We start from the raw sequence: 17,806 nt of genomic DNA on the forward strand, positions 1-17,806 counted from the left end.
ATCTACTGGGATTTTCACGCACTCCATCTCTAGGGTTTACAGAGAATGGTCCGAAAAAGAAAAAACATCCAGTGAGCGGCAGTTCTGTGGGCGGAAATGCCTTGTTGATGCCAGAGGTCAGAGGAGAATGGCCAGACTGGTTCGAGCTGATAGAAGGGCAACAGTGACTCAAATAACCACCCGTTACAACCAAGGTGGGCAGAAGAGCATCTCTGAACGCACAGTACGTCGAACTTTGAGGCAGATGGGCTACAGCAGCAGAAGACCACACCGGGTGCCACTCCTTTCAGCTAAGAACAGGAAACTGAGGCTACAATTTGCACAAGCTCATCGAAATTGGACAATAGAAGATTGGAAAAACGTTGCCTGGTCTGATGAGTCTCGATTTCTGCTGCGACATTCGGATGGTAGGGTCAGAATTTGGCGTCTACAACATGAAAGCATGGATCCATCCTGCCTTGTATCAACGGTTCAGGCTGGTGGTGGTGGTGTCATGGTGTGGGGAATATTTTCTTGGCACTCTTTGGGCCCCTTGGTACCAATTGAGCATCGTTGCAACACCACAGCCTACCTGAGTATTGTTGCTGACCATGTCCATCCCTTTATGACCACAATGTACCCAACTTCTGATGGCTACTTTCAGCAGGATAATGCGCCATGTCATAAAGCTGGAATCATCTCAGACTGGTTTCTTGAACATGACAATGAGTTCGCTGTACTCAAATGGCCTCCACAGTCACCAGATCTCAATCCAATAGAGCGTCTTTGGGATGTGGTGGAACGGGAGATTCGCATCATGGATGTGCAGCCGCCAAATCTGCGGCAACTGTGTGATGTCATCATGTCAATATGGACCAAACTCCCTGAGGAATGCTTCCAGCACCTTGTTGAATCTATGCCACGAAGAATTGAGGCAGTTCTGAAGGCAAAAGGGGGTCCAACCCGTTACTAGCATGGGGTACCTAATAAAGTGGCCGGTGAGTGTATATATATATATATATATATATATATATCAGGATTATCTGATGATTTGAAGTTAAAAAAGAACAGCCTTTATCTGAAATGGAATCTTTTCTGACATTATGTACTGTGACTTCTGATCAATTTAAAGCTTCATTGCTAAATAAAAATATTAATTTATTAAAAAAAACAACAACATCTTACTGACCCCATATAGTAGTATCGTTTGTACAGTAGTGTAAATAGAATATAAAAAACGAAATTAAATTCAAAGAGGTTTGTAAGGACACTGACCTGCAATCTATCTGTTTCCACCCTTCGTGGAAGATGAAGGCACCACATCTGAGCTCACTTTACCGGGCAGCTGATCCATGGCTGAAGAATCTTGTACTGACTGTTTCTGGGACACAAAAATCAGAATTTTAAGTATGCCAACCAAGCATGGAAACATTTCAAGCATTTGGTTGGTGAAATTGAAGGTTGCTTTGTGGCATAAGAGCACTACATATATGCATAAATAAAAGAGTCAGGTGATCCTCAGCAGTTTGTAAACGCAAAGCCTTTGAGTATCAGACCAGCCTCAGTGTTCAAACAATGCAATCCTGCCAGATTTTGGGATGAATATGCAAATATACAGCCATATTATTGCATTTCAGCTGATGGAATGGTGACCGAATGGGATTTTTAGTTTCTGTTTCTCCATGCTGCCGTTCATGAGCCAAAGCTACTGTGTAAGAACTAAATTCATGCATTTCAATTCATATAGAACCTACCTTTGGCTTAGACTTTGGTTTGAACCCCATTGCCTGTAATCAGATAGAGACCCCTGATATAAACCGGCTTGAACCAGTATAAAGGGTCGGGGGGAAAGCCAGGTGCTCACACAGTAATAGCATGCACAGATTTTTTCTACTTTTAATTTTCTCCCGGTACATATTTTTTTACAGAGGTAGATTGGGGAAATAAAACATTATTTTTTCTGAAAGAACAGAATGTCCAGAGAATATGTGAAAAAAGTGATGATCAGCATCCAGATAAAGGACCCTTTTCACATTTCTGGGGTTGTCAGAAGCGGAAGTCATCATAGTTAGAAAAACTTCTATAGTGGTGAATAAGAGATGACAGCAACTATAATATTTGAGTTCCCATGTGCTCCAATAGCAAAATAAAATCCATGACTTTTCCAAAAAGAGGGACAAATAGAGTCAAATTTGCCATCACTGCCTCAGAAACACCTCGCAGAGTTGCGTTCATTTGGATTTTGTAATTTACTGCCAAGATGTGATGCACTGTATGTATATTCATATAAATGTATATTCATGAAAAATGAAAATGTGACAAAAAAAAATTTGAAAATGGATCACAGTCTGTAAAAGGTGTCCGTAATGACAATTGACCTGTGGCCCGATTCTTACCTTTGGTTTGCTGTCTTTGGCTTTGGGGTCGGTCAGGTTGGGAATCAATTTGCTTGCCATCTGATCCAAAACTGGACCTGATGCCTTTAAACAAAGACAATAGAAATAATCAAATATAGTACTTGTGTAAAGAATTTACAGGGATAATTTAGATATTTATGCAGGTTTGTTTGTGGTACCTTAAAGGTTGGCGGTGTTGGTTCAGGGGTGAAGTGTTGGGCTTCAGGTGCAGAGGGCTTAATGCTCGGTACTGTAGAAAAATCACTAGACAGCATGTCAAGGGCCGTTGTGTCATCGATTGATGTCTGAGAGATGGACAGACAAACAGTCAAATGAAACAGAAATTTGTAGATTTTTAGTTATTATTTATTGAAGTTGTATACAGTATTAGAGCTGCATGGTTAATCGTTAAAAGATCACAATCTCGAATTAAACACACATGTGATCTTATTCCTAAATGAAATCGATTCGGCTAAAAATTGCACAATTTTATTTAGTGGTTTATTCAGAATCGTGGCAAAATCATGATTCTCTTAAACAACAAATAAGTGATTCTCAATTATATATTTATACTAGGAACATGAAATTGTCGTGTATGTGTGTGTGTGTGTGTGTGTTATATAACACACAAGACAATTTCATGTTCCTAGTCACCCTGGTTAGCTAAAAATAAAAATATTAATGGGAATATACTTCAGAGATATTTTATGTCTAAAAAATTCTAGGGGTACCAATAATTGTGGCCAATGTTTTTTTTTTTTGTTTTTTTTTAGAAAAAAACATGTATTTCATATTGTGATTTACCCCCAGCCCCATTCCCCCCCCCCACTTTCAATTCATTTACTTCAGTGAAAGTTTTGATTTTTGCGCATTTTTTTAATGAAAGATCAAAAGGATAAACCACACAGATTTATTTTTTACAGCCATTTTTGATCGTATTTACCAGAGGTGCCATTAATTCTTACCACAACTGTGTGTGTGTGTGTATATATATATATATATATATATATATATATATATATAAATCTCCTTTACAGTCAGTGATTCATAAAGTACCTGCTTTGGTTTGACGTCTTTCGGCTTTGCTGCTTCAGTTGCCTGTGGAGAAGACTGAAGAACAAGTGGAAAATTTGTCACATCTTTAGTAATACATAAGTATTGTAGTTTGATGCATAATGGAGAAGCAAAAGTCACCTTGTGGCCTTCCTCTCTGAACCTATGATCTGGTGGAAGGGTGTCGTCTCTCTCACCTGGTTTACTCACTTTCTCCTCCTTTATATCCTTTTCCTGTGGTGGGAAGAGAAAAGAAGTACGGTCATAATACAATTTACATGACCATATTTTGCCTTTAAGCTGCCTGTGAAAAGATACACTATTGTTCAAAAGACTGGGGTCAGTAAGATAATCTTCAGCCAAGTTTTTCCTAACACTGGGATACTACGGAAGAATATGCAGAGCGGCAGACACCACACAATTCCAGGAAACACAAAGTTTGGTGTATCATCTATCTCACATTGATCTCTTTAACAAATAAACATGTTTTTAGGAACTCAAGAGTAAGTTGGGGTGCTGTAATGGTTAGTTTTCATGGGCCATATAATAAAAAAAACTTTTTTGATGCACTATTTAAAAAGGCAGATGATGTCTATAACAAATTCAAAATGTCCTACAATTGGTTGTTGTCGTTTTATGGTGATAACATTTTTTTAATTACAAAAATAAGTAGTGTTGGTCATGTATTCGCATCTGATTTGGTGTGAGTCGGCCTTGATTCTGCTTGGTGCACAGTTGTGTGTGTGGAAAGTAGAAAGACACAGTTATTAAAAGGTTTGTTACCTTAACGATGGCTTTAGGCGGGACAGGGGCAGGCTCAGGGGCTGCTTTTATGTCTCCCAGGGTGTCTGAGAGGGCATCCAAAGCTGATGAGGTACTTTCTGATAACTGCACCAAAAAATAGAAGAGAAAATCAGTATAAAAGGAAAGTATGAACATGTATAAAATGTGAAAACATGGATAAACTATAAAATGTACCTGTCTGGCAGCTTGTGGAGGGCCAGAGACAGCAGACTGAACTTTAGATGCAGAAGAAGGAGCGACAAAATCACCAGCAAGAGCATCTAAAGCATCTGAAGCTGAACCTGAAGGCTAAAGAACAGAATGAGAAGAATGGTTTAAATCAACATTGAGATGCTATTGATATTAAACATACAGTACACAATCATTCAAAAGTTTGGGGTCAGTTATATTTCTTTTTTTTAAATTGATACTTTACTTGCATTTAATTGATCAAAGGTGACAGTAAAGACATTTATAATGTTACAAAAATGTACTATTTCAAATAAATGCTGTTCTATTCACGGTTGTATTATGGTTTTCACAAAAATATTAAGCAGCACAACTGCTTTTAAAATTAATAATAATAATAAACATTTTACAGTAAATCAGCATATTAGAATTATTTCTGAAGGATCATATGACACTGAAGACTATAGTAATGATGTTGAAAATTCAGCTTTGCCAACACAGGAATAAAACAGTTATTTTAAATTGTAATAATATTACTTTTACTGTATTTTTGATCAAATAAATGAAGCCATGGTGAGCACAAAGCACTTTCAAAAAGATTTTAACAATCTTACCAACCCCAGACATCATTGATATGTATGAGAAACAATTAAGACATCAAATACACCACAGTTGTTTGTTTCCTACTGTATGTGGATGTTCATGAGTCTCACCTGAACAGGAGTCTTGGAGGAAGAACAAACAGGGGTCTTGGCAGCAGATGGGACAGTTGAGGTGGTAAAATCACCAGACAGAATATCCAGAGCATCAGCAGTGTCTAGAGAAGGCTTGAACAAAAGAAAGCATCCACCAATCAAATCCCAAGAACGGTGACCAATCATCACACATCCATGAGACAAAACACATATAACAACAAGAGCAATGTCACTTAATGCTAATAACTGTGACAGCATATTACCTCTTTAACAGGAGCAGGATATTTCTTGAGCTCTTCCTCTGAGAATCTGTAATCTGGTGGGAGTGTGTCGTCTCTCTCCCCGACACGAACACCCTTTTCGGATGTCAGTTCCTTCTCCTGCTCAAAAAACATTCAATTATGTAACAAGAAATGTTGCAATGATATCTAAATTTGTAAAAGACATTAAAAATCAAAGAAGAGTCATGACTCTTACATGAACAATGTCCCCAGGTTTGAGTTCGGGTAGTTTTTTTGGTGGTTCTGATGGACCCAGTGTGTCACCCAGAGCACTGAAAGGGTCCTGCGCATATGAGAAAAATAGAGTCACATAAAAAAAAAAAATCTACAGCGTCCAGAAAACTGAATATCAGTTCTAATATTAAAACAAAATATACAACTGATTTGACCAATTTCATATATTTACATGACTTCATGATTTTTTTTTTTTCCAGGATATGAAATACCTCGTCTATCTCTGGTTTTTGCGGAGGGCCTGGAGGGACAGGAGCAGCCGAAGAAACCTACGGCATACAGGAATAGAATTGAATAGAATACCAAAAACTATTTATCTTCTGAGTGAAAACACATACTGGAAATACTGGACAGAGTGCAATGATAGTTGAGATTTAAATCAAGCATGTTTCCATCCACCTATTTTTATGCTAAAAAAATCTGGATAAATTAAAAAAAATTATAAATTATAATTTATATGATAAATAAAAAAAAATTAAATATACAATTTTATATAAAATGTTATATATAAATATAAAATGTAATTTATATGATACATTAAAAAAATATGAATGATAAAAAAAAAATGAATAAATTTAAAAAATCTGGATAAATAAAAAAAAGTAAAAAAAATTAGCGTAACATAAATGTATGCGCTCAATTGAGGTGAATAATTTCTTTTATCCAATAAGACGACATTTACCGAATAAATCCCACAATTAATTAATTTATTTTTTACAATTTACAATTAATTTTTATAACAGATACTTTGAGGCAACTTCCCAGGAAGTGACGATTTTGTTCTCTTGAACACATAGGATGAAAACGTGGCTTTACTCGCAAATGTTTTAAATGTTTAAAGTTAAATATACAACTTTGGACAGAAACAAAGCTTTTGGCATTTGATGGTACCTTAGAAGCAGACTTTGGAGGAGCCACGAAGTCACCAGCCAGAGCATCCAGTGCTGATGATTCATCCACTTTCTGCTAAAAAAAGATTAGAAAGACAGAAGGCAAGCAGGTTAATATGTGCAAGACAAACACTAACACTTATTACTAATACAACTTATTTGCATTATAACAAAGCATTCTGTAAAACTTGCTTAATCGCAGCATCCTGTCGTCAAATGTATTTCTATTTATGTACGATGTACTACTGTACTATTAACCATTTTCTCAATTCTGCCAATTTCATACATAGGTGTGCTAGTTTCATGTCTTTTCAGCTCAATTGTCAATTCCTTATCCAATAGCATAGCAATTTCAAATCAAATCAATATTTCATGTCAATTTTTTGGGAAAGTAGCAGTGTAAAAAGTTTTATAATGTACAGTCAGCCAACATCATATCAAAATAAACACTGACAATAAAAGGCTTACCTTGGGAACGTCTTTAGTCTTCTCAGGAACCGGAGCAGGCTTCTTTGTTTCCTGATTCAAAAAGATACCAGTGGTTAAAGAACAATTTGAATTCTTAAACCTATATAATGCAATAATATTTGTTACGGTTATGTTAACATAAAATAAATCACACACAAGGAAGAAAAAAAGGCTAAAAAGCAACAGCACAGAAAGCTTTCCTACCTTGGGAACGTCTTTAGTCTTCTCAGGAACCGGAGCAGGCTTCTTTGTTTCCTGATTCGAAAGATAACCAGTGGTTAACCAACTGAATGTTAACTAATGTTATGTTTTTATAAAATACCAGCTTTTTTGAGGAGCAACAAACTGTGGAATGGAGGCTTTAACAACACGTGAGCAGTGTTGGGGATATTGTGTTACTCGTTATTATTTTTTAACAACAAATTTCTATTTTTGGCAAATGTAAAGGCCCTTTCACACTAAAAGTGAAACGAATAAGCCTCAGGCTGAAGGAAATCCAACTTCACTCCTGTACACTAGAAAGCGCGGCTCAAACCTTTCAGATGTGCTGCCATTCTGGATTGCAGTAACTTTGCGTTTTTAGTTACTTGGAAAAAAAAAGTAATCTGATAATGTAACTCACATTACTTGTAATGAATTACCCCAACACTGCATGTGACTATAAATGGCTTAAAACAACACAGCACAGAAACAGCCTTCCTACCTTAGGAACATCTTTGGTCTTCTCAGAAACCACATCAGGTTTCTTCTTTTCCTGATTAAACAAATTAATAATTTTTAACTACTCAAATGGACATTATAAGCATTACATAATGTAATGTTGTAATTAAATGATTATAAATGATTACCTGTGCAGGAGGAACGGGGGCCTTAACAACAGGTGCTGCCGCAGGGGTCGTGAAACCTTCAGAAAGCATGTCCAGTGCATCATCTGTGTTCAGTGAGGGCTAAGAGAGAGAGATCCACCAATCAGAACACAGCATCCAGTGACAACAGCCAATCACAACATACCATTAATACAACCCATTTCTCCTCACATAAGTAAACATTCTCAATGAATTGAAGAAGAATAAGAGACGACACAGATTTGAAATCTTTTGTAGATTGTATTCTATGTCTGACCTCTTTTTTAGGAGCAGGATATTTCTTGAGCTCTTCCTCTGAGAATCTGTAACCTGGTGGGAGTGTGTCGTCTCTCTCCCCGAGACGAACACCCTTCTCGGATGTCAGTTTCTTCTCCTGCTCAAAAATATGCAGATGTTTAGAAACATATAGAAAATGAGTACTTCTATACAGGGTTACTATCATTTAATAAAACTATTAAAAACAATTCTGTTCATTGAAAAAAATATAAATATATATAAATATAATATTATATATATATATATATATATATATATTTCTTTTTTCTTTTTTTTTACAAATTTTAAAAATAAAACAAAAACTAATAAAATTACAAAAGTTTAAAAATGTATCTAAAATTAAGATGGAAAACAAAAACTAATAATATAATAAAAGCTAATACAAAATATTAATAAAACAGTAACAAAACAAAAATACTCCATACTAATGCTTTGATAAAAAACAATTAAATAATCTAATAAGAATTATGAAATAATAAACAGAACTGTTACATCAACAATCTGCCCAGGTTTGAGTTCAGGCAATTTTTTGGGTGGTTCTGGAGCGCCCAGTGTGTCGCCCAAAGCGCTGAGAGCGTCCAGCGACATGGAGTTGTCTGACTAGAATAGAAAATAGACACAATTTCAATTTATTTTGAATAAAAATACATTGAATTATCTAAAATATTGAATTCTTCAAATATGTAATGACCATTATTTCATTAAAGTATTGGGTTGAACTTGACTTTACTTCATCTGTCTTTGGTTTAGTGGGTTGTGTGTGGATATCTAGTTTGGCTTTCTTGTCAGCCGGTGGAGCGGGGGACTTGGTTACAGTAGCAGGTTGAGACGTCGCCTGTTGTTTCTGCTCAAGGAGACAGAGACATGCTTAGCTTTTAGACATGCTAATGTTATTGTCGTAGTGTTTTAAATGTTGTTACCGGCTGATAGGGTGGAGGGGGAGCAAAGTTGGAGATGCCAGCTGATTGCACATCGACTGCTCCTATTGTTTCAGTTTTCTGAAAAACAGCCAGTAAATACCGAAAAAATATTAAAACATTTGCATAAAGTCAATACTATGCATGTACATCCGAATGATCTGATATGACTTAAGCCAGGGATTTAATAATATGATTTAATAATATAATATGCTAATATTCTAAAATGATAATTTTTATGTTTTTTTGTTGTTATTAAAATAATTTAAATTAATACTATGTTAAAAAAAAGAAAAAGAAAATATTTTCCATTTGCAACTATTTTCAAAATGATACAAGGGTACACAGAAAATTATCAAATAAAATATAATAGCAGAAGATATATTATAACTTAGTATTTAGTTATTATTAAAACAAATGTTAAAATTAATAATCCAAAAAAATTATTCAACATATTAAGCTATTAAAAAAATATTATAGTTAAGTTACAAATAAAAAATTGCTAATATAGTCCATATAATATTTCTTTCATTTTTAAAAGACTAAGACTATAAAAATAAAACTGGCTTTATATTTTAATTAAAATAAAATTCCCTCACAAGGTGATTATCATAACTGAGGGTCTATGTATGGCATTAAAAAACTTTGAAAACCCCTGACTTAAGCAAAAACACAACAAACTGTTGTCAAAATAGGCTACGCACCACATCTGTCTTCTTAGGAACAGTTGGAGCTGAAGACACAAACCCAACCGAGAGGGACTCCAGTGCATCGTCTGTGCTCATAGGCTTTCAGAAACAAACAAGCACACGTAAATAAATAAAAAATAAAAAACAGGATTGTGCACAAAATGTCAAAAAGAATTTATTAATAGTGTAATTCTAGAAAAGACCACTAGAGGGAACCCCAAGCTAAATTTTAGGGGAATAACAAACAGCATGTGTCGTGGCAGGAAAAGTACAGACACACCCTCTGCATACCAAGAGTTCGACATTAACAACACACTGCGTGCTTTCACACACTAACTTATAAAACAACCAGCAGCTGAATAATCAGAGGGAAAAGCTGTACAAAATGGTGAGATGTGATAATATTCGGAGAACTGAAGGGTGGGCGATGGTCATTTACAAAACAACTTGGCATATGGTATATCATATGCCAAGTTATGTCATTATGTCATGGTATAATAAGTGAAATGCAGCACAGGTTGTGTGTGTGTGTTATACTGTAGCTGATTGAGCAACAATGTGCTTAAAGTGAATGAGTGATGAATTTGTGTTTGGTTCTGTTTGCTAGCCAACACCCTTAGATCAAGCTAAATATTTGGCACTAAAAAACAGACAGAGACTAAATATATACATACATACACATGTATAAGACCCTATATGGACATGGTTTGGGTGTGTATTGTGCTAATTACTTACTGTCATTTTTAATTTTACAAACTAATCAGCATTATATTGAGGGTAAGAACACAAAACATGTTTATGCTAATTTTCTCAATAAAATGTGTTGCATTGTGCATTAGGCCCAAAGACAGAAAGAATGGGACAGTAACAATCAAGTTGTGCTGGGAATAGGCAAGTAAACAATGGAGACTTCAAACTTGTGTGAACTAGAAGAATGAAAATCACATGATAAGAAAAAAAGCTAAAAACAATACACTGACAGTAAAAGGCCTCCGCAACTCTCCTACCTTGGGAACATCTTTAGGCTTCTCAGGAACTCCAGTAGGTTTTTTCTTTTCCTGAATATATAAATTAACACCGGTTAGACTCAAAACCCACTGAGAAAAGATTGAAAAACATGCTCCTCTAAAAACAAATGCTTGGATTAGACAGTCAGAAACATACTCTAAACATCAGTGAGATTGATATAATAAAAAAGTAAGCCTGATAGAGGCATTATAAAAAGGGAAACAAATCAGGAATGTGGGGAGAGAGAAGGAATGATTTTTAAAGGAACAGTTCACTCAAAAAACAAAACAAAAAAAGCTAATCGAATGGCTTAAAAAGATAGTTCACCCAAAGGTGAAAATTCTGTCATCATTCACTCACCATCATGTTCCAAATCTATAAGACTTTCGTTCATTTCGGAACCCAAATGAAGATATTTGTGATAAACAATCGAGTATCCGCAAGAACCAATGAGATCGTGTCAATTCGTGTCAATGTTTATTTGATCAATGTTTTTGTGAATAAAAGCCTAAATTAAATCTGTTCATCAGATAAAGCGATCAAGTCTATTCAGAAGACTTGGATTAAATTACTTTATTCATATGGATTCATATGGATTTATTTAACAATCTCTTTATAAAATGTTTTGTACTGACAGAGTTTCAAGAGAATAGACTTTCAATAGAGGGACAGAAATCTCTTCCAAACATGAACAAAAGTCATATGGGTTTGGAACAACATGAGAATGAGTGATTGAGTGAACTATCCCTTTAAGAAGACGTGGAATATAGCACACAAGTGCTTCTTTAGGCTTCTTTTATTATTCTTTTTAGTGCCTTTCTGTCAATTTTGAAGGTTGAAAGCCTCAGTCCCCATTAATTGTAAGTGTCTGAAAATGTATGCCCAAACTTTTCTTTTTTTTTCTACTTTTTTTTTTTTTAAATCCTCATTTTGTGTTCAATGGAAGAAAGAAAATCATCCAGGTTTGAAATAGCATTAAATTTTTGGTTGAACTATCCCTTTAACTACAAATCACACCAAGCCGACGCCGAACTAGCGCTAATGAAAGCCGACTGTGTTGTCGCCTCACGTCGGGGTAAAAAGCTGAACTTGAACACACCGAGAGATCTACAGGCGACTGTCAGCTATAATGTGCATTCTGCGCCTGCGTGTAAATGAACCAACTGTCTATTTCTGCAGATATATTAGTCTATATTCGTCATTCAAAAAGGGAAACCGACGCTGCAGGCTGCAGATACACGTACTGTAAACAAAGCAGCGAGTGCTTACCGTTTTGAATATCAATCCTGCTAAAATGCTTTTTTTTATACCACTCCGCTCATTTTAATATTGAAATATTCGCCAAGGAACACTCAGGTAAGATGACGTAACATTAGAACAGCCTTCTATCTTTACTGTTTTGAATTCTTTGCTCGCTGTTTTGCTATTGTTCTTGTGTACTGACTCATTCCCTAAGCTGAACAGCCAATCAGAGTTCCCTCTTTCACTCTTTCAAGATGTCGAATCGGCCGTAAAAAAGACGACGAGGTCCAATTTCAGCCGGCGGTGCGGAACACACCAAGAAGACGCACAAAAACTGCCCGACGGCCGACCGTCGGCTTGGTGTGTTGTGTTCCAGGCTTAAGATGAAAGAAATAGAAAAAGAAAGAGGTTAAGAATATTTCATGATCACCAACTGACCATGTCTTCCTTTCTGTATCCGGGCGGAAGTGTGTCATCTCTCACACCACACAAAACACCAGTCTCTGGTTTTACATTTGGCTGAGACATTCAACACACTCCATTAGAAAACACACACATATAGCAAAATACAGGAGCATTCACAAACACATGCTAAGATAATTGCTTAAAGGGTTAATTCCCCCCAAAATGAAATTTCGGTCACCCAATTACTCACCCTTTCTAAACCCATAAGACTTTCGTTTTAATCTTCGAACACAAATAAGCATTTTGAAGTATTTTAAATTAAATCTTAGTGATTTTTGGGCCTCCAGTACATGTGTATTCACTCAAAACTCTTGAAACATTTGTAAAGAGATTGTGAAAAATTCATATTAATTAATTTAGGCTTTTATTTACATATAAACATTGATCAGCGAATGTACATACATATAATATTCAAATTTGGTAAACAGAAGCTCAAACATGCTTGCTTGACGTGCGAGAACCAATGAGGTTCATTCTCGTGTTACGCAGCAAGTTTGAGCTTCTGCAAGAACCAATGAGGATTGTTCTCAAGCATCAAGCAAATTCGGTTAAACTTCGGTTAAACAGTTTGCTCACTTCGCTGATCAATATTTATTTGTGAATAAAAGCCTAAATTAAATCTGTTTATCATATAAAGTGATCATGTCTCTTCAGAAGCTTGGTTTATTTGGATTTCTTTCACATTCTCTTAATGAATGATTTCAAGAGTAAGAATTTTGGGTGAATAGACTTTCACTGGAGGGCCAGAAATCGCTTAGATTTCATTTAAAATATTTTCATTTGTGTTCCAAAGATCAACAAAGTTCTTATGGGTTTGGAATGACATGAGAGTGAGAGTAACTGATGACAGAATATCATTTTTAGGTGAACTTTCCTTTTAAGTTTTAAATAGACATCTGTCAAATATCTACACCCATGCATTACCTCTGTGACCTCTGGTCCAGTGTATGTTGGGACTTTAGGAGCAAGAGGTTTTGATGATGGTAAAGTGCCAGACAGGGCCTCAAACGGATCTACATCCTACACACACATAAAAAATAAACACATTGGAAAGTTTTTAAGACACACAATATCTGATGACCACACAACAAAAAGCCACAAAGATAAACTTAGCATGCATACTAACCTCCGTACTGACTTTAGTTCCTGGAGGACCCACTTCCACTTGCACCTGCAGCACAAAGCAAAATTACTCTATTATTATCATACCTGGACTGGCTACATTACTGAAACATTCAAGGTATTATTCAATAAATTGACAACACATCCATGTACAGTAAGATGGCCATATGTTTCTCACCAAACTGTATGGTATATTCCATCATGGTATAAAGTATATGGTATATATATAAAGTATATGATAATTTAAAATGGGGAAAAAAGTAGTTATTACAATTTTTACAAAACCTGCAGTAAAAGAAATGGTGACCAGTCACAGAAGCTAAAATATACACTTTCTCTACTCATACCAATTTTAGCCAAAAATCTTGGGGAAAAAAATTATTTTCATAGATATCTTTCCATTATATAGCTACTGTTAAAAGGTTTGGGTCAGTAAAATTTTCTTTATAAGTAATATCTGTTTTTTAGCAAGCAGGTCACATTAAATTGAAGTAGAGACAGAACTCTATTTCAAATAAATAAATGTTCTATTCACTAAAGAATCCCGACAATGTCATCATAGTTTTCACTCAAATATTAAGCAGCACAACTTTCAACATTGATGAAAATAAATGTTTCTTGAGCAGAAAATCAGCATATTCCAATGATATCTAATATGATTTCTAAGTTTTCCTAATGGACTCATTTTAAATTTGAATAATATTCCACAATATTAGTGATTTTACGAGATTTTTGTTCAAATAAAAGCAGCGCTGGTGAGACAATTAAAATATATTACTGACCTCAAACTTTTAAATAGTAGTGTACATGTGTTCTATTTCGACCAGCGTGAGTGGCTTTACATCCCGAAGTTATGTTCTGTGATGCTTTGAAATGCATTAAGATGAGTTTATGCATGGGCCTAAACCTAGACGGTAGTTGTTAATCATTTGAAGAAAAAAAAACTGATTCCCCTAATGGCCCTTTTAAATTCCAATAAGAAATAGTGGTTTCTTCTTTTCGAGCACAAATCTCTTTGCACTTTTAGCATTAAAATTGGAGGTTAAAATAAGAATGTTGACGTAATTTTGATGCACTCCTGATGATCCTGTCATTCCATAAGTACCTTTTGGGCACTTGTTTGCTTTTGGGCACCAGCAGTGGCTGAGGGCTTCCCAACAGCCGGATCCACTTTAGCAGGTCCCGGTTTGGATGAAGGAACGGTTGTACTCTATCAGAAGAATACGCCCCACATATTCGAGTATTAATACCAACTTTCACATGATGATACTAAATTAAATAAAGCAATTGTGCAGCCAAAGCAAATCCAGAGAGGGAAGAAAAGAGAAAGAACTGAAAGATAAGACCTCTTGTCATATCTTTTCAAGAGTGCAATGATGCGACTCCTTATACATGTGTTTGAAAGATGAACATCATGGTGATAGGAGAATGAGACATTGCTAAGGTGGGATTATCCATTCAAGAGAATTCTTGAAGTAAAAGCAGCAATAAATGGTGTGCAGAAGAGGACATCATAAGCGGCATGTCGATGAAGTCATGTTTGCAGAAGAATAAGGAGACTCCAATGAATGATGTGCATTGGTGTACCTGGGCCTTGTCTTTCACAGGATCTGTGGGCTTCACTCCTGTTCCACCCGTCGGTCCAGTAGCGGAGCTCGTAGTTGGGACTTTAGAAGAAGACGCAGGTGTGGGTTTAGAGACTGTGGCCTGCAATCAGCATGCCGGAGTGAGATACTCATTCATTATATATCATTTAAGTATGAAGATGAGATAACGCTTCAATAGGCGGCACCCAGAAAGTCATGAATGTGGTCAGCGTTGAGTCCCAAAGAACAAACAAAAAGCACCATCTCCATTAGACAGAGGCGTTTGTGCAACAAATGGTCCTACAGATGTTTTCCAGAAACAACCCAAAAGTGTGTTAGTAGTATTCACCAAGAATGAAAGCAAGATTGATTAGGATAGAAAGGATTAGGTGTTAAAAAGACAGTATGACCCTGATGAAAACCAGCGTGAGGAAGGTGTGAACAAGCCCAAAGTCCGATAATTCCAGTAGACGGATGGTGTCTACCTGTGGTGTGACTTGAGAAGGTGCTTTCTGAGTGGTGGTAGAGCCTCCAACGCCTGCAGCTCCCATAGTAGATGGAGCTACTGAAGAAGCTGCTGGGGTTGCAGGGCTGGTGCCGGGTTTAACAGCAGCAGAGGATTGCATAGGTCCTTTCTACAATGCAGATGTGAGGATGTCAATTATATATCATGTTATTCCACATGTTATTGATGGAAACTATTCGGGAGAGAGGCAATGGTATCAGAACAGATTCAAACCTACGCCTCCTGCTTGAGCACCACAGCTCAATTGTGCCAGGATGGCATCCACTTGGTATCAACTAGTTTTGCTAGTAATCTTTTTTTTCAGTCTAAAGGCCTGTTCACACCGGGATGAATTTCGCGCGCGTTATTCGCCGACGTTTAACGCCTCGTGACTAAACAAAGGGCGCCAATGTGAGTGTTCACACCGACGCGTAAAAGCGACATTTTTTTTTTTAAAACGCCCCGGGTTCGTTTTTTTAGTTTGGCGCACCACGTCAAAAACTATCCGACCAATGAGATTGGCGCTTTTGCTCACGTGTTTAAAGCTTCTGAAGTTACAGTAAAATACAACTTGGGAGGTGCTCAAACACAAAACGGTTTGCCGAGCACCCATATGCAACGGTATAGAAGATCTACGCGTCGCCGTCTACACCTACGAGGAAGATGAGATGCAAGGCAAGGTGAATGTAGAGCTGCTGTTCTCGTTGGTGCTAGAACATAAAGAACTATATGACAAACGCGACAGGGACTACAAACGTCTCGAGAAAAGAGAACTGTTATGGAGTGGTATTGCAGAGCAAATCGGCGCCATCTAATGTCAGGGAATGAATTTGCATGTTCACTCGGCTCGTCGCCAGCGAAAATCGCTTGGGTGTGAACACAAAAAACGCGTTGAAAAACGCTGACGAATAACGTGCGCTGATATTCGTCCCGGTGTGTACGGGCCTTAAGGAGTTACTTGTTAACCAGGTGATATTGGGAATGAGTGATACCTATAACAATCACACAAACAGCAATTCCAAGTAAATCAAAAGCAAACTTTAGCTGTAACTAGATTCAGGAAAGTGAGTCATAGAGCAGATGCCTCTCAAGGGAGACAGCATGTCCAGCCACAGCCAAATATCCCAAATAGAAACATGCTCTGTCCAAAGGCAACAAATAACCACAAGAAAAAATAAAACATTTAAAACAACCAAAAAGTCTCAAAATCAACCAACAAAGTTGGTCCATACAAACAAAGGAGTGTATAAATACTTCTTTATATTAGTATCTCTATGCAGTAACTATTTTAGGCCCTCTTGTAGCTTTTAATGTTGGTGCATGTTAAATCAAGCACATAGCAACCTAGCAACAGCCACCCAAAACACCCTAGTTTTGTGGTGAGGACTTTTGTACTGGCAAGTAGCCTTCATTTGATCATCAAAAAAAAGAGAAGCTTGTTACACATAGTGAGTAGCAATAAACAGTTTATCTGAATAGGTGGAAGACTTTTCCCAGCTCGACACCACACCTCTTAAAAACACAGTAGCGTCCCTAACAGAACAGTACAGATACCTGCATACTTCAAATGAGTAAAAAGCAGACGACTACCAATATCCAGTGTAGATGTCATGGGTTGATGAAGTTGTAGAGTGGAGTGTAGTCTTTGCGTCAGACAAATGATTGAGCTAATGTGAATAAATGGAGTAAATGCCTGAAAAGGATGAAGGTTTTTACCTCAAATTGTGCAGGTTTCGCTGAGGAGACCTGAGATGTTGAGGTGGGTGTGACGTGCTGAGACTGCAATGAGAAGAGAGACAGAAAGAGGACGGTTGAGTGTCTGAGAGAAGGAAATGCATTTACACTATTACAAATAGCATTATTGCTGCATGCATAAGTGCACTGCACTATTAACTGACTTGCCCTGACCTCGCTATATTAAAAACTGCCAGAATCACATGCAAATCATGAGTCTAGTGCAAAGCATAAGGTCATGCTAAATCAGAGAGAAGAGAAACCCAGTGAACACATTGTCAAACACACTTAAATATGTGTGCATTATTTCAAGTGCGAGCAAAAAAAGTAGCTTAGGTGCATTTCTAATCAGATGCAATACGAGAAACTCTGAAGCAATAACAATCCTAACTGATCTTTAATGTACAGTAAGCACTAAGTAGTTCTAC

At 36.6% G+C, this 17,806-nt stretch overlaps 1 protein-coding gene across 24 annotated transcripts in view; it reads right to left on the reverse strand.

Annotated features, from left to right (window-relative positions):
* Positions 1-17,806, reverse strand: part of cast (calpastatin) — a 40,696-nt gene that overhangs the window by 1,602 nt on the left and 21,288 nt on the right. For 5 of the 24 annotated variants that reach the window (XM_089123485.1, XM_089123488.1, XM_089123487.1 and 2 more), the window contains 30 exons: positions 17,361-17,423; positions 15,625-15,774; positions 15,141-15,260; positions 14,659-14,763; positions 13,558-13,602; positions 13,356-13,451; positions 12,405-12,485; positions 10,724-10,774; positions 9,732-9,815; positions 9,031-9,108; positions 8,841-8,954; positions 8,603-8,710; positions 8,091-8,207; positions 7,817-7,915; positions 7,672-7,722; positions 7,173-7,223; positions 6,969-7,019; positions 6,502-6,576; positions 5,823-5,879; positions 5,573-5,659; positions 5,359-5,475; positions 5,114-5,227; positions 4,407-4,520; positions 4,212-4,316; positions 3,570-3,662; positions 3,432-3,485; positions 2,555-2,680; positions 2,376-2,459; positions 1,734-1,766; positions 1,255-1,360 (listed from right to left, as the gene is read on the reverse strand). In XM_089123485.1, the coding sequence (XP_088979611.1) occupies positions 1,262-1,360; positions 1,734-1,766; positions 2,376-2,459; positions 2,555-2,680; positions 3,432-3,485; positions 3,570-3,662; positions 4,212-4,316; positions 4,407-4,520; positions 5,114-5,227; positions 5,359-5,475; positions 5,573-5,659; positions 5,823-5,879; positions 6,502-6,576; positions 6,969-7,019; positions 7,173-7,223; positions 7,672-7,722; positions 7,817-7,915; positions 8,091-8,207; positions 8,603-8,710; positions 8,841-8,954; positions 9,031-9,108; positions 9,732-9,815; positions 10,724-10,774; positions 12,405-12,485; positions 13,356-13,451; positions 13,558-13,602; positions 14,659-14,763; positions 15,141-15,260; positions 15,625-15,774; positions 17,361-17,423 (2,622 nt within the window). In that variant the 3' untranslated portion in view covers positions 1,255-1,261. The remainder of the gene's footprint in view (positions 1-1,254; positions 1,361-1,733; positions 1,767-2,375; positions 2,460-2,554; positions 2,681-3,431; positions 3,486-3,569; positions 3,663-4,211; positions 4,317-4,406; positions 4,521-5,113; positions 5,228-5,358; positions 5,476-5,572; positions 5,660-5,822; positions 5,880-6,501; positions 6,577-6,968; positions 7,020-7,172; positions 7,224-7,671; positions 7,723-7,816; positions 7,916-8,090; positions 8,208-8,602; positions 8,711-8,840; positions 8,955-9,030; positions 9,109-9,731; positions 9,816-10,723; positions 10,775-12,404; positions 12,486-13,355; positions 13,452-13,557; positions 13,603-14,658; positions 14,764-15,140; positions 15,261-15,624; positions 15,775-17,360; positions 17,424-17,806) is intronic. The other 19 variants (XM_089123495.1, XM_089123496.1, XM_089123497.1 and 16 more) reach the window with 10 other exon arrangements.

The sequence above is a fragment of the Pimephales promelas genome, chromosome 19 (genome assembly GCF_988280905.1).
Source record: "Pimephales promelas chromosome 19, fPimPro1.hap1.1, whole genome shotgun sequence".
In the NCBI taxonomy this organism is placed as follows: domain Eukaryota; kingdom Metazoa; phylum Chordata; class Actinopteri; order Cypriniformes; family Leuciscidae; genus Pimephales; species Pimephales promelas.